Source organism: Rhinopithecus roxellana, chromosome 5 (assembly GCF_007565055.1).
Source record: "Rhinopithecus roxellana isolate Shanxi Qingling chromosome 5, ASM756505v1, whole genome shotgun sequence".
NCBI lineage: Eukaryota > Metazoa > Chordata > Mammalia > Primates > Cercopithecidae > Rhinopithecus > Rhinopithecus roxellana.
Genome location: NC_044553.1, coordinates 88,940,873 through 88,956,499, shown reverse-complemented (window position 1 = coordinate 88,956,499; position 15,627 = coordinate 88,940,873). Strand labels below are relative to the sequence as shown.

At 39.5% G+C, this 15,627-nt stretch overlaps 1 protein-coding gene across 14 annotated transcripts in view; it reads left to right on the top strand.

Annotated features, from left to right (window-relative positions):
- SYNE2 (spectrin repeat containing nuclear envelope protein 2) overlaps window positions 1–15,627 on the top strand; it is a 392,481-nt gene that overhangs the window by 249,811 nt on the left and 127,043 nt on the right. For all 14 annotated transcript variants that reach the window (XM_030929921.1, XM_030929916.1, XM_030929913.1 and 11 more), the window contains 6 exons: window positions 1,569–1,691; window positions 3,179–3,361; window positions 5,678–5,809; window positions 9,927–10,124; window positions 10,727–10,801; window positions 13,277–13,387. In XM_030929921.1, coding sequence (XP_030785781.1) covers window positions 1,569–1,691; window positions 3,179–3,361; window positions 5,678–5,809; window positions 9,927–10,124; window positions 10,727–10,801; window positions 13,277–13,387 — 822 coding nt within the window. The remainder of the gene's footprint in view (window positions 1–1,568; window positions 1,692–3,178; window positions 3,362–5,677; window positions 5,810–9,926; window positions 10,125–10,726; window positions 10,802–13,276; window positions 13,388–15,627) is intronic.

The following is a 15,627-nucleotide window of genomic DNA, read 5'->3' as shown; positions in this document are numbered from 1 at the left end:
GCCGAGGAGGGCAGATCACGAGGTCAGGAGATCAAGACCATCCTAGCTAACACGGTGAAGTCCCGTCTCTACTAAAAATACAAAAAATTAACTGAGCGTGGTGGCGGGCGCCTGTAGTCCCAGCTACTCGGAAGACTGAGTCAAGAGGATGGTGTCAACCCGGGAGGTGGAGCTTGCAGTGAGCTGAGATTGTGCCACTGCACTCCAGCCTGGGTGACAGAGTGAGACTCCGTCTCAAAAAATAAACAAAAAAACAAAATTAGCCGGGTGTGGTGGCAGGCGCCTGTAATCCCAGCTACTCGGAGGCTGAGACAGGAGAATAACTTGAACTCAGGAGGTGGAGGTTGCAGAGTGCCGAGATCGTGCCCTTGCGCCCTAGCCTGGGCAAAAGGAGCAAAACTCCCTCTCAAAAATAAAATAAGATAAAATAGGATATTTGTTGGTTCCTATATTGAATAGCTCCAGACTGCTATAATTTGATACCCTGTCTTTTTTTATGTCATTTTTAAATCTCCTTCATTATTAACCATTCCTTATTGGCACAGTAGATCTGCCTTAGGCTCTCTTATGGTTGTGTGGACTTCAGTGTGTAGGTTTTGCAGCATACTTTACTTATTTTTGCAGCATTTCACTTGAAGATTCTTGGCCAGGTTCTGAATGTTGATACTGATGAGAGAATAACCACTGGACAAATGATCCATTGTTTAAATTAATCTGAGTAGGTTATAAAATAACTCAGTGACACTCCACTTGGCAACAGTTTATTAAGGGGTTAGTGAAAAAGTCCTCACCCTTTTCTAGCTCCTGTGTGTTCGTTTTCCAAGGGTGACTTTATCATTTTACTTAAGGTGGTGGGAGTTTTTAGAATGTCACACCTACCTGTTTTCAAGTCTTTAAATATATTCCAAAGATAAATCTGAAGAGTTAAAAAAAAGTTGATTTCAGTGTGTATGACCTTTGATCTCATAGTATGAGTAATTTAAAATTGGCCATATGGTGAGCTTTAGTCCAGAAGGTATATAAGCAATGCTTTGTATTGCGGTGTGCTATTAATAGATTAACATTTATATTGGAAGTGGTGAGCACTGGCCGGGCGCGGTGCTCACATCTGTAATCCCAGCACTTTGGGAGGCTGAGGCAGGTGGATCACCTGCGGTCGGGAGTTGGAGACCAGCCTGGCCAACATGGTGAAACCCCGTCTCTACTAAAAATATAAAAATTAACTGGGCATGGTGGCACGTGCCTGTAACCCGTAGCTATTCAGGAGGCTGAGGCAGGAGAATGGCTTGAACCTGGGAGGCGGAGGTTGCAGTGAGCAGAGATCGCGACATTGCACTCCAGCCTGGGTGACAAGAGTGAAACTCTGTCTCAGAAAAAAAGAAAAAAGAAAAAAAGGAAAGAAAATGGTGAATATTATTTATCTATAGTGTGTGGTTAGTTTTTAAGAGGTATAGATAGCAGACATTATTTGGCTAAATAAGAGAATAGAATTAATGCCAATAAACTGTGTTTTATAGATGATTAATATACAATATATATTGCATCAGTGTGTTCTTCTGAAATTCTAGGATGTGGTTGCTATTGAATCTGAAGTAAAATCAATGGAAAAAAAAGTTTCAAAAATCAAAACTATCCTATTATCAAAAGAAATATTTGATTTTTCACCTGAAGAACATCTTAAACATGGGGAGGTAAGCATAGATTATTATTTAAAGTATTTTCTTGTGATACTTATTATGTCTTTTTCAAAATAGAATATAATGTGATTTAAAAAAGCATTTAGTCTTACCAGAGTAATAGCAAAATAAGGTTGGGAAATTGATGGGAATAACTATAACTGTATATTTAAATCATAGTTGTAGTACCACCTATGTAAAGATAATTTTCCTATAGGTTATTTTTTCATTTAAATCAAACTCAAGGGCTTGAGCACCTAATTCAGGCCGAACTGGGTTCCAGCCCCAGCTAGACTGCTCACTGCATGACTTTGAGTAATTAATGGTTTTTGGATTGTCTTTCATATCTGTGCACTGGTACTGAGGTGATTACATTGGCCAATTGTAATGTAAATAGAGCCCCTGACAGAGGAGCTGGGACATGACTAAACAGCAGGCAAATGTTGATCCCCTGCTCAGCCTAGTCATTGAGAGCATGTGGTTGAGGACCAGGGAGGCCTGGATTCTGTTCCCAGCTCTGCCTCTTAACACACTAAGCTTACCTGGATCTTCTAACTTCTGTGAACCCAATTTCCTCACCTGTGAATTGGAGGTTAGGATACTTACCTCTCGAGGGGTTGTAAGGATTAAATGAAATGATATTATATGAAATATAACTTAGTACAGTGAGTAATCTCTTCTAATATATTGGTTACATAAATCCAGATTTCTATGGATCAGAAGTTATTAAAGCAAAATATAATTATACTCCTGGGACTCATGCAGGACAGTTCTGTTCAAGTCAATAAGCATTTTTGAGGGCCTACTATGCGGGAAGCCCTGTGGTAGGTGTAGTTGCTACAAAAGTGAGAGGCAGTACCTGCCCTTACATTGCTCACTGCCTAGTGACAATATACACAGCAGAACGCCAGTTCTACACAGAAAGTGGAGGGAGAAAAGGAAGAAAAAGTTGTCCAAATGCGTAATTGAGTATTGGTAGGTTACTCTTGAGCTAGTTATTCTTTCCTGAGACTGTCAACTCCCGGATCACAAGTGATATAATAGTTCTTTTCTTTTTTTTTTTTTTTTTTTTTTTGAGACGGAGTCTCGCTCTGTCGCCCAGGCTGGAGTGCAGTGGCCGGATCTCAGCTCACTGCAAGCTCCGCCTCCCGGGTTTACGCCATTCTCCTGCCTCAGCCTCCCGAGTGGCTGGGACTACAGGCGCCTGCCACCTCGCCCGGCTAGTTTTTTGTATTTTTTTAGTAGAGACGGGGTTTCACCGTGTTAGCCAGGATGGTCTCGATCTCCTGACCTCGTGATCCACCCGTCTCGGCCTCCCAAAGTGCTGGGATTACAGGCTTGAGCCACCGCGCCCGGCCAATAGTTCTTTTCAATCTGAGCTAAGAAATAGTTTTAAAAATGGGAACTATAAAAACTATACCATATTTTAATTGTGAATAATTAAATTTAACAGTGACCATTGTCTTTTCATTTCTGTAACATGCTCCTCTTATGTAATTAAGGTCATACTTGAAAATATACGTCCCATGAAGAAAACCATCGCTGAGATAGTGTCTTACCAAGTGGAACTGAGGTTGCCGCAGACAGGAATGAAACCTCTCCCTGTGTTTCAGCGGACAAATCAGCTTTTACAAGATATAAAACTATTGGAAAATGTGACTCAAGAACAAAATGAGTTATTAAAGGTAAGCAGTTTCTGATGACAGCCAACTTACTGGATGAGAATGTTCACCAAAAGCTGGTTTGGTTTTCACTTCTAATTGAAATTCATTATTATCCTATTATTATAGGAGGTGGCATTTAATATAAAAGCATATCTTCATGCTCAAATGGAGCTAAGGTTATTTTTCTCACTTCTTAGCCTTGTTCTGGTTGAAGATATTAAAACATAGTTATGGTCTATTTAATTTCATTCCACAGTTGTTAAAGACCTACAAGGGCAAAATTCTGTGGGAAGAGAGTCAAACCTGAACAAGGCATTTGCAGCCCCTGAGGCCAACAGATCTGTAAAGTAGTCATCACCATAGTAATCTCTTTATTCATCTCAGTCACTCTCCTATTGACTTTCTCGTTACCAAGCATGTGATGTAGGCAGAGTAGGTACTTTATCATCTTTCTTTTTACAGATAAGGAAATCGGCGTCAGGGCTAAGTGACCTGCTGAAAGACCACAGAGTTCACTTGTGTAGAGGTTAATGTATGTACACATGGAGCAATAATTTGAGTTTCTAAACTCCTGGTGTCATTTCTGCATATTGAGGGCTGATATTTTTCATCTTCTTCCCAGAGGGGTTTTGTATTGTGGTGGTAGTGGTTGGGTTTTGTTAAATCACTAGTCTCCATCAGGAATCATCATTAGTTAGGAATAATCTTTAGTTTGTATTCCTAGATCAAGGAATTCCCACAAGAAGAGAAAGTTACAGAAAGTCTGCACTGACTTCCAACCCTCTCCATCGACCTCCTGCATGTTGCCTTTCCTGATTAGATGGGTCACTGTAGGGGTTATTTTTCATTTTTCGTGACGGCCTTCTGGTTATAAGAAGAAAAATGACTGTGTTTTAATCCCTGTTAAATTTCATGTACATTTTGGTGGCCACTTTGTTCTCCTAAGGTTTGAGGAGACTGTACTCTCTGGTTTGAGTCTTAACTCAGTTTCTCTGGTCTGGCTACTGGTCAATGATGTCATTCTATAACACCCACAGAGAGAAAGAAGCTCTAGCACTCAATGTACTATCTTGTAATAATATAAAGAGAAGAAAAAAATATATAATTTGATCTATTATTTTCATCCTTTTGTGCTTTATTGGTCTCCTGGTCAGAAGAAGAAAGCCACAGTCCTAACTATGCTTTCAAGTGGCTTCTTCACAGATGAAAGGGGTGAAATAGAAGAGGAAGTTCTATTTTGTGCCAAGTTAGGTATCAAACTGGGCTGCTCAAATTTTCCATCTCATTGTGCTGGTGGCAATCAGATGTCCCCTCAGATATTTCAAAGCTAAGGAAGACAGTGGTGATGACAATCGTTAGAATATGGTACATTTCCTTTGATTTCTACTTTAGATGTTGTAAGTGCCCTCGTTGTAGAAAATAAGACAAATTACTTTTGTGGGGAGTAACAGGATGTAGTTCATTATTGAGGGCTGGGGAGCAGATGTGCACAGTGAACATAGTTATTCATTTCCAGCCTACAGCTAAAATTATGGTTAAATATTAAAGAAAATACAAGGAAGAATTCCGTGTTGGCTAGAAACTTTGTAGTTTTAAAAGGCATTTTGCTTCACTATGTAGCATACCAAAGAAGTATCTAGTTTTTCTTTTGAAGTCTGTTTCTTTGTTTTTCATCATATTTAATCGTACTATTTAGTCCCCAGATAGGTCAGAGCTTTGCTGCTCCCCTAACACTAGATGCCAGGTATTGTTCTGGTTAGTTTTGCCTTATTCTGCAAATTCAGAATGTTCTTGAACCCTCAGCCTCTTACTCATAAAATACACATCACTGATCCCAAGGGGTACCAGGTGAAGATGAGTCTGGACCGGGAAAACCCATCATCACTGACATCACATGCTCTGTTCTGTCTGAATCAGTTATGTCACCTTTCTATGCGGAAAGCCTGCCCCCCCCCCCCCCATGGAATATGTATTAAAATGGTGTATGTGACTTGTCAGTAAGTTCTCAAAAGTTAGCAACTTTATGTTAACATGCCATAAAATGCTTTCCAGAATAAACCCACTGGACTGGAAATACTTAAGAGCAAAGGTGTGTCCAGTGAGACTTGTACTTTAAGCACTGCCCAAGGTGCTCTGGCATCTAGTAGAGCAAGAAGATCAGGTGTCAGCTTTGCAAACATTCTTCTCTCTGTTTAGGCTACCACGTCCTATTGAAATCTCAATGGGTGCATATTTGCCGTGAGTGATTAAAACTTCTGTGGAGCTAAACAATGAAAATAGTCCATTAATCTGCTTAGATTATGACAAATATTCTTTTTTGTGGGGGTTATTTTATAGGTAGTCATAAAACAGACCAATGAATGTGATGAAGAAATAGAAAATTTGAAACAGATCTTAAATAATTATTCAGCTCAGTTCTCCCTTGAACATATGTCACCAGACCAAGCTGCCAAGCTGCCACAACTACAGGTATGTTTCTTTCATTCATAAAGGTATGTTTCATTTGTCCATCTGTCCATTTATTTAATACTTACTAAGGCTTTGGTGTCTAGTTGCCTTTCTAGTGGTACAGTGTAAGTTCCTATTTCTCTGTAACAATTGAAGGTATTTCTGTGTGTGTTTACTTTCCATCCCTATTTCATAAAATAGATGATTATGTAATTATCATTACTAAAAAGTGATAAAATTTTAGCCCCTGATGTTTAATCAAGAGAAGCCTTATCCGTTTGTAGCCTGGGCAGCCCTAACCCCAAAAACTGAGCCAGGGCTGCCACATCTCCTTCTTTATTGGAGGGCTTTTTAAGTGCCCTTGGCATCAGCTTGATGCGTTTTGATCTGAATTTGCTCTAGTACCAAAGAACCTGATATAATACAGGATATTTGGACAACCTGACTTTCTGGGATAGAGTCAGGCAGTGTGGGCAGGCTGGCCTTCAGCAGTGAAGACCCTGAATACTGTAGTAATGAAGAATTCCATATTCTAAGCAGTATTGCCATACTAACATATTACCATATGTCAGAATTAACAGTGTCATGTGGATTCAGTTACAATGGTTTGCATGATAACCTATTGCTAGGTTTTTTCAGTCTTTGTTTTTGAAGTAACATTTCCATAAACAACAACAACAACAAAAAACCTGATTGTATGGTAGGAGTAATAGAGCGCTGCTTTTTTTCTTGCCATCAAATTGATGCAGACAAGCAATTAATATGGTACTCAAAGGAAGATAACACTACTTGCCAGCTGTGAGACCTGGGGCAAGTGATTTGACATCTACAGTGAAGTACAGGAGAGTACAAGATGACACAGCTGTTAAATGGTGGATCAATAATTCCCAATCAGTAATAAAGACTCAATATTGTAAAAATATTAGACTTCCCCTATGCTAAAAAATCAGGGACCCCAAAGAGCTTTTGTTTATATGAATTATATCCATTGATAACGAAATTAAAACTCACAAATGTAAAAACATTCATTTAGTTTTTAAGCAACAATAATAAACCCACTGTATTTTAATAGGAATAACTATTTTTATTATTCTTATTTTTTTTTTAGAGATGAGGTCTCACTGTGTTACCCAGGCTGGAGCAGAAATAACATTTTTTTAAGTAGTTATATTTTCTAAAACAAATAGTAATGAGAAGAGTGACATTGTTTTATGTATCTGTAATCTCTTTAATATCTGGTTTAATATTAGGTGAGTGCAAAAGTAATTCCAGTTTTCTCATTGAAAGTATGACAAAAACCATTATTACTTTGGCACCCACCTAATAGACAGATTCTTATGTTTCTGCATTTGATCTGTTGAGGCATGTAGTTTTTTTTTAAGTATGCGAAGACAATACAACCTCTCAAAGACATGCACTTGGAAGATGGAGGGATATTTTAATAGTCCTTTTGAATAATTGTGGACATTTTTCTTTGAAACTATACAAAAACCCAACAAGTGCAAATTACATATTATTTGTAAAATGGAATCCGAACCCATGTCAATGAACTTTATATGTTCTTACATTAAAATTTACTGGTTTACTTTGTACTTCGAATGGATCTTCTAACATTGCATGATTTTATAACATCACGTTCAATCCCTTGGAGAATCCTGATTGAGTTATGCGGATCTTCTAAATGTTGACACATTTCAAGAGTCAATATTTCTTTGAATCGTACTTGTTAAATTAACACCTATCTCTTCAGAAAAAAATCTTTTAGTATTTAAGGAAAGCAATACAGTTGATCAGCTGGCTTTTTTTTTTCAAGTGAAAATAGTGTTCTGTGAATAAAAAGGATAGTTCAGCTTACAACTCAAACAGTAGCATAAGTGCTTTTTCTCAGCCATTGGCCCTTCGCATGCAGCGGAAGTGCCATATGCATACTTTCTGTTTTTTCACAAAGAATAGTGAAAATATATACTGCTGTGGTTTGAATGTTTTTGTCCTCCCAAAAAATGTTGCCCGCCCCCCCAACATTTTTATTCATGTTGAAACTTGATCACCAACACAGCAGTATCGGGAGGTGTGGCCTTTGGGAGGTGATTGAGTCATGAGGGCTCCTCCCTCATGAATGGGATTAGGTGCCCCCTGAAAAGGGCTTGAGGGAGGGAATTCACCCATTTTTGCCCTTCTGCTTTGTGCCATGTGAGAACATGACAAGCCTCCCTTCAGGAAGATGTAGTGTTCAATGCACCATCTTGGAAACAGAGAACAGCCCTCACCCGACACCAAACCCCCCAGTACTTTGATCCTGGACTTCCCAGTCTCCAGAACTGTGAGAAATAAATTTCTGTTCTTTATAAATTACCCAGTCACAGATATTCTGTTATGGCAGCACAAATAAACTAAGACACATATTTTTATCAAGGACATTCTTAAGGAAAATGGAAATTTTTTTACTATAAATACATCAAAGTGAAGAACCCAGTAACAACTAATATACTTGGCGTACGTGCCTTGATTCATATAAGGTGCCAGTAGTTTTACCCACCATTGCTTTTATGCCATCAGTGCAAATGTCAGCACAGTATAAAAGGCAAATAGCATTTTAGTGTAATGAAAATGATCTGGACCTTATGGACTGTGGCCAGGGGTCTGCAGATGCTGCTTTGAGAGCAGCTGCTCCATGTAGGACTGTGCCTCTACTCTGTTTCTGTTACTCTAGTGGCTACAGTATCGCTCTTGTCGGGAGGCAGTGTACTTCTAAAGTTTAGTGTTTATTGAAAATGGAACACAAAATACAGCCAACTCAGATTTAAGTCAAACAACTGTTATTTCCCAAATCAATCACAGAAATTTTGACTTCAGACACAATAGGGGTATTGGCATAGGAATGTGTGCAGTAGAGCCAGGAGAAAGCCCAGGCCTATGCTCTGCTGCATGCTAGCTGCAGCTTTGGACAAATCACCTTCTTTCTTTGGCCTTTAGAACTCTATCTTGCAGGTGGAGACAGATTACGTTTCTCTGTTCTGTAAGAAAATTAATGCTTCTGTGACTATCTGTAGAATGGTGGGTGGATGAACCAACAGCAAGAAAGGAAGAAAAAAGGAGGAAAGAATAGGGGTTTGAGGAATATATTAGGAACAAATTTCAAACACAAGAAGGTTTTCTAAAAAGGAGCAGGCTGCTTCTGATGCAGCACTCACTTCAGGATCTCAGGCAAGTTGAATGACATCTCTCAGAGGTGCTAGAGAGGAGGATGTTAGTGTATTTGTCACCTGCTATTTCTTCCAAATCTAACAATCTATAATCCTATAATCATCTCAGACAGACACTGGGCATCTGCATGTCTGCCATGTATAAGAAATTTTATTTGCACATGTCAGTAATACAAATGTTAAAAGTAACATTATGAAGGTTGGGATCATCTGTCCATCATTCCCATAATAAGTTATACTACATGGTACCCTTATTTGTTTATTCTTATTTAGTAGGAAGATTTTACTGTAGAAAAAGTAAATGATTGCGCAGAATAGACTGTGCTTTAAAAAAAAATGAATTTAGTAATACCAAAGAAGTCTTCAGAGATGATAATAAAAGAATGAGATTTCTATCTTCATTTTCTCTCAGTGGTTCCCAAATGTTAGTCTGCTTAAGAATTTCCTGGAGAGACATGAGACATGTCTCCTGGGGACATGCATTTTTAATATGCTTTGGGACACAATGGGAAGTATGCATAAGGCACTTGTGTGGTGTTGGTTAGTGTGCAGACTCCTGGGCCCTCCCCTGTGGATCCTGGTTCTCTCAGTCCTGTAGCTAGCCACTGGAGCAGTAGCTCCCAACCCTGGCCACACACCATAGTCATCTGTGGAGCATGTTACAAGTTTCCACGCTTTGGCTTAACCCCCAGGGATTCTGATTCACAAGGTCTCTGGTAAGGCTGAGGCATCCTATAGCTTGTAAACCCTACACAGGACCTTTGGAAATGCAGCCAGGATGGAAAGGAGCTATACTGTACCAGAGACTAGCTTCTGGCTTTGTAAACCAAACAGCAGAGAAAAATCTTCAGCCCTTGTACCAAAGGAAGCAGGCTGTTCTGGGCCCGCAGAGGCCTCAGACTTCTCAAACCTATGCAAACACTCTTTCTACACAGGGAGAAATCGAAGATATGGAAAAACAGATTCTGAGTTTGAACCAAAAAAAAGAAGACCTGTTGGTGGACCTGAAGGCCACCGTACTAAACCTTCACCAGCATTTGAAGCAAGAACAAGAAGAAGTAGAAAGAGATAGGCTGCCAGCTGTAGCATCAGAGGAGGGTGGAGTGGCGGAGAGGGATGCTTCTGAGCGGAAGGTGAGTATGACTTTAGGTTAATGCCGGCCCCACACTCCACAAGAGCATTAATGGATAGTGTTTTCCACCTGAACGAACTGTGGCATCTATATCTATGGCTTGTAGTAAAGGAATTTTTAAAAGTGGAAATACTCAACCTGAAGTTGTTTACTAGTGAATATAAATCCTCAGGGTGTGCCTGTTCTGGACTCCACTCAGAATTCTTAACACCTGAATTACTTTAGGACACACTTATAAAATTTCACAGGTAGATCGATCTAGCCTCACTTTGAAGTATCTTCATACAGAAAGTCAGCCCTTTACAGACTTAAGAAGGGCCCAGTGCCTAAGTCTTCTCTGCATTCACATCAATGAATCACATTCTTTAATTGTTTGATGAGGGGCCACAGGGGGCCATGAAAATGTCAAGACCTAAGGTTTGACTGACTTGGGATATCTGGCTGGAGGAGCTGAATGGAGCAGGAGACAGAGCCTCCTTGTAGGAGTGGGCATCTTCAATATAGTGAATAAAAAATTAGCTACATAAAAATGCAGCCAGACAGGGATCTTGGTGATGTTGACTGGCAAGCAGACTGCAGGTATTCTTGTGCTGTGCCTTTCAGTTGAACAGAAGAGGCTCCATGTCTTACCTGGCAGCAGTCGAGGAAGAGGTGGAAGAAAGTTCCGTGAAGAGCGAAGTAAGGGAAATGATTTTCTTGTTAAAGTTTGTTAGAGCCAGGCCTCTAAAAGAAGTCAATGAAAAGATCTTAAAGTGAATGGAAACATAAGAATTTTTAAAATTAATGTTGATATTTTAAAAGTATGATTGAAGTAGTTCTCTTATGTTATTAATGTTTAAGTGTATGGAAACCTACTTCACCATGTAAGAGTGAGATGAATGTAATTCAGGCACTCTCGTTGGCATACGGGAGAAGGTGAAGAAGTTCTCTGTAGTATCCTGATTTCTGAGGACTTTCTCTGAAGTTTTGAGAGCATGCTGTTTGTTTGGCACTCCTGGTCTCATTTTTAGAACTGTATTTTTCCACATTTCAATTACTCTTTTGGTCTAAAACAGTGTTTCCAATGACACAGAGAGTTGTGTTAGCAACTCATACTAAGAATTTGTACTACTTAATTGTAACTGGTTGAATGAGACATTTTCAGTTGTCTTTTCTGACATCAGTTTCCATTTCATACTTGAAAAAATAAGTTGCAATGGGTGTTATGACAAAAGGAAGAAAATTGAAGCAACTTACAGTTTTTGTGACTCGCACGTAACCACCAGACACTTTTTGGGCTCATTTTATAGATGGTTAAGTAGCTCCACTGTCACACAAAACAGACCTCTTATCCTAGAGTGTGTCGCTAGGACATGGTGGAACTGTGACAAGGAAGAGTTAAACTTTACTGTGCTCTGTGACCATCAGACAACTTATACCCCTTCATGGCAGAGAATAATGGAGGGACCAGGGACCAGAAAGAGTGACTTCAGTACGATGTTAATTTGAAACGTGTATTTGCTTCTGAGCTTTTGTTTATAGTGTTGTCTTTGACAGCAACAAAAAAGCACGTGTTCATCAAGCTGTGATTAAAAAAAAAAAAAAATTGACAGGTAAAAATTGTATACATTCAAAAAAATTTGCTGGGTGTGGTGGCATGCGCCTACAGTCCCCCCTACTCGGGAGGCTGAGGCAGGAGAATCACTTGAACCCAGGAGGCAGAGGTTGCAGTGAGCCAAGATGATGCCATTGCACTCCAGCCTGGGTGACAAGAGCAAACTCAGTCTGAAAAAAAATTATAATATATTTATGATATGTATGATGTTTTGATACAGTATATGTATATATGCATTGTGGAATGGCTAAATTGAGCTAATTAACATACACATTACCTCACATACCATTTTTTTTTGATAATGAGAACACTTAAAATCTACACTCTCCGTGATTTTCAAACATATATTAACTATAATCACCATGATATACAAAAGATCCCTTGAACTTATTCCTCCTGTGCCCTTTTTTTAATGCTCGTTGACAAACATTTTTGTAATCCCTGGTCGCTGGTAACCATTGTTTTATTCTCTGCTTCTATGAGTTTTTTGTTTTTTTTTTTTACATTCCACATAGAAGGGAGATGATGTGGTATGTGTCCTTCTGTGCCTGGATTATTTCATTTAACAGAAGATCCTCTAAATTTACCCATGTTGTTGCAAATGACAGAACTTCCTTATTTTTTAAGGCCAAATAGTATTTCACTATGTATATATAACCACATTTTCTTTATCCTTTCTTTTGTTGGTTGACACTTAGGTTAATTCTGTATCTTGGTTGTTGTGAACAGTGCTGCATTGAACATGGGAGTGCAGACATCTCTTTGACATACTGAGTTTTTTCCTTTGGATATATACTCAGTAGTGGGATTGCTGGTTCTATTTTTAATTTTTTGAGGAACCTCGATACTGTACCAATTTACATTCCCACCGACAGTATTCAGGGGTTCTATTTTCTCCACATCCTCATGACCACTTGTTATTTTTTTATCTTTTTGATATAAGCCATTCTAACAGGTGTAAAGTAGTATCTCACTGTGGTTTTAATTTGCATTTCCCTGGTGTTTAGTGATGTTGAACTTTTTTTCTTATACCCATGAGGCTGTAATTTTAAAGATAGCATTTTAATTTTTCTAACTGTTATGTATTTTTAAATATTTATTTAGCGACAGGATCTCACTCTGTTGCCCAAGCTAGAGTGTAGTGGTGCTCACTGCAACCTCCAACTCCTGGCCTCAAGTGATCCTCGCACTTCAGCCTCCCAAAGTGCTGGGATTACGGGTGTGAGTCACAGTACCTGGCCTCAAAGATACCATTTAAGGTTACATTGACCAAAGCAGATTAAGTTCCTAAAAGCACCATTTTAAAGATTTCCTTCGTGTGACATGAGCCCCTACTTTTAAAAGTATTTTCTAGGCTTTAGGAAGAGCAGCTACATTTGTAAACATGATATAGTTAGCAAAAAATACAGATTAAAAAAATGGGGGAGGGCTGCAATAAAGGGCTCTGGTTACACTGCCTGATAAGTTGAATCTGGTATAAAAGAGGTGGGTGAGTAGGGCGCCAGTTATGACAGGAAGGGAAGCTCTTCCTTTTGCTAACCAATCGATTACTGTGACAGAATGGAGATGAGAAGGCAGAGCCATCTCCTCAGTCTTGGTCTTCACTTTGGAAGCATGACAAGGACATAGAAGAAGACAGAGCTTCCTCATCCTCTGGAACAATTGTTCAGGTAATGCTGGGCATAACAACCACGCTTGGGAGTTATGAGCGTAGCGGGGAGCAGAGATCTATTTTTGCATGACTTTCTTTCCCCTACACCCCCGAGATGGAGTCTTGCTCTGTTGCCCAGGCTGGAGTGCAGTGGCATGATCTCAGTTCACTGCAACCTCCGCCTCCTAGGTTCAAGCAGTTCTCCTGCTTCAGCCTCCCAAGTAGCTGGGATTACAGGCACACGTCAACACGCCCAGCTGATTTTTGTATTTTTAGTAGAGACGGGGTTTCACCATGTTGCCCGACTTTCTATGTTAACTTTGCTTCCTCTCTTTCCCCTTTACTTTATTTGTTTTTCAGTCAGCACTGCCTAAACCTTTAAAATGCCCATTTGTAGCTCAGACAAGGAATAAAAATAAGGGTAGTAAAGAACTATCTTGTTTAAAGGAATGCTTAGGGAGGAAACCTGCAATGGGTGGAATTTTTTTTTTAGCTGACAACAATTGTATATATTTATGGTATACAACATGTTTTGAAATGTGTATACATTGGAAATGGCTATATCAAGCTAATTAACATATGCATTACCTCACATATTTGTCATATTTTCAGTAATTAGAATACCTAAAATCTAGTCGCTTAGCAACTTTTAAGTATACATTATTATTAACTATAATTGCCATGTTATACATAGATTCTCTTGAATTTATTCCTCCTGTTCAACTGAAATTTTGTATCCTTTGGCCAACATTTCCCCAGGCCTTCTCTCAGCCCCCACCCTCCACCCCCAACAGCCCTGGTAACCACCATCCTATTCTCTGCTTCTATGCAGTCCATAGTTTTAGATTACACATGTAAGTGAGATCATACGGTATTTATCATTCTGTGCCTGGTTTATTTCACTTAACATAATGTCTTCAGGTTTATCCATATTGTCACAAATGATGGAATCTCCTTCATTTTGAAGACTGGATAGTACTCCGTTGTATATATATGCCGTGCGTTCTTTCTCCATTCATCAGTTGATGGACACTTAGGTTCCTTCTCTCTCTTGGCTACCATGAATCTTTGAAAGCTTCTGACATCACCTTTGCACAAACACAAAGACAGCCTTAGTGAGCCCCTGCTTGATTCTATTTCTGTTGTGTACTCAGTGATAACAGGAGAGTACTTTTTTTGAAGAAAACTCCATATATGTGAAAATCCAAACTGACCAAACAGATAACTCAAAGGAGCAGCTAAAAGCTTCACTGCACTGTTTTACCAAAGCATTTAAATTAACATGCCGCTCTTTTGGGAGTATTGGTGGAGGGTCTCTCCATAATCCTTTTTTTTTTTTTTTTTGTGAAACAAAGTAGTATGTAAGATAAATTAGATGCGCTAAGTCTTTTTTGCTCCTTATGACATTCTAAATATTTTCCAATCTCTCAAATGCCCTCACTTTAGAAAATCATCGTAAGCCTATGAACCACGTTCTTCCTTTGCTCCCAGAAGATCTCTGCATCCTCGTGATCCATACACCTCTTGCTCCTGCCTCCTATCCAGGGATGACCCCCTGCCCTGCTCTCATGCCAACTCTTTCCCTAATCGTTGGCACCATTCTCTGCCTGTACCAGCCTTGTCAGTCTCTGCCTCTGGCTAGGTTCCTTCCTTCTCTACCTCAGTACTCAGGCTTCCCCTCCCTAACATGTTCTCTTCCTTGTGGCCCCACTACTTCAAACAGAGAGAGAGTTCCAGAACCAGCCTGCATCTTCAGTGGCTCCACAGAAGGCTTTGGTCCCTGGGATACCCTTTCTCCATGCCTGGTTGTAGACTTCATTCCTGTCCACAAAGACCCATCTCAACTTCCCCTGCTCCAAGAAACCTCCTGACATCCTCCTACAAGGAAAATTGCTGTCTCTTTCCCTGTTTTCCAATAGGATTCTGAACCTCAATTATGACTTAGCACATTTTTATGAATACACCTGATACGATTTCATGAGTGGAAAGAAGCTTATCGTTTATATCCTATACTCAGCTCAGTATGGTACTTTAATGAACTGAATTTCTTGATCCTGCTTCCCATGTTAATTACTACACTTCCTCTTTCATTTGCTACTGAAGGTCTTTCCTTGGTGCTCCACTCCCTAGGCCCCTTTTGTAACCTTGTTTCAGCCTCTGGCTGTGCTTAAACTGCCATTGATTTCTGGAGCACCAATTTAGTGCCCTTTTATTAGTCCTAATCCTTATTGACCTCTCTGGGATTGACCACCTCTTCCT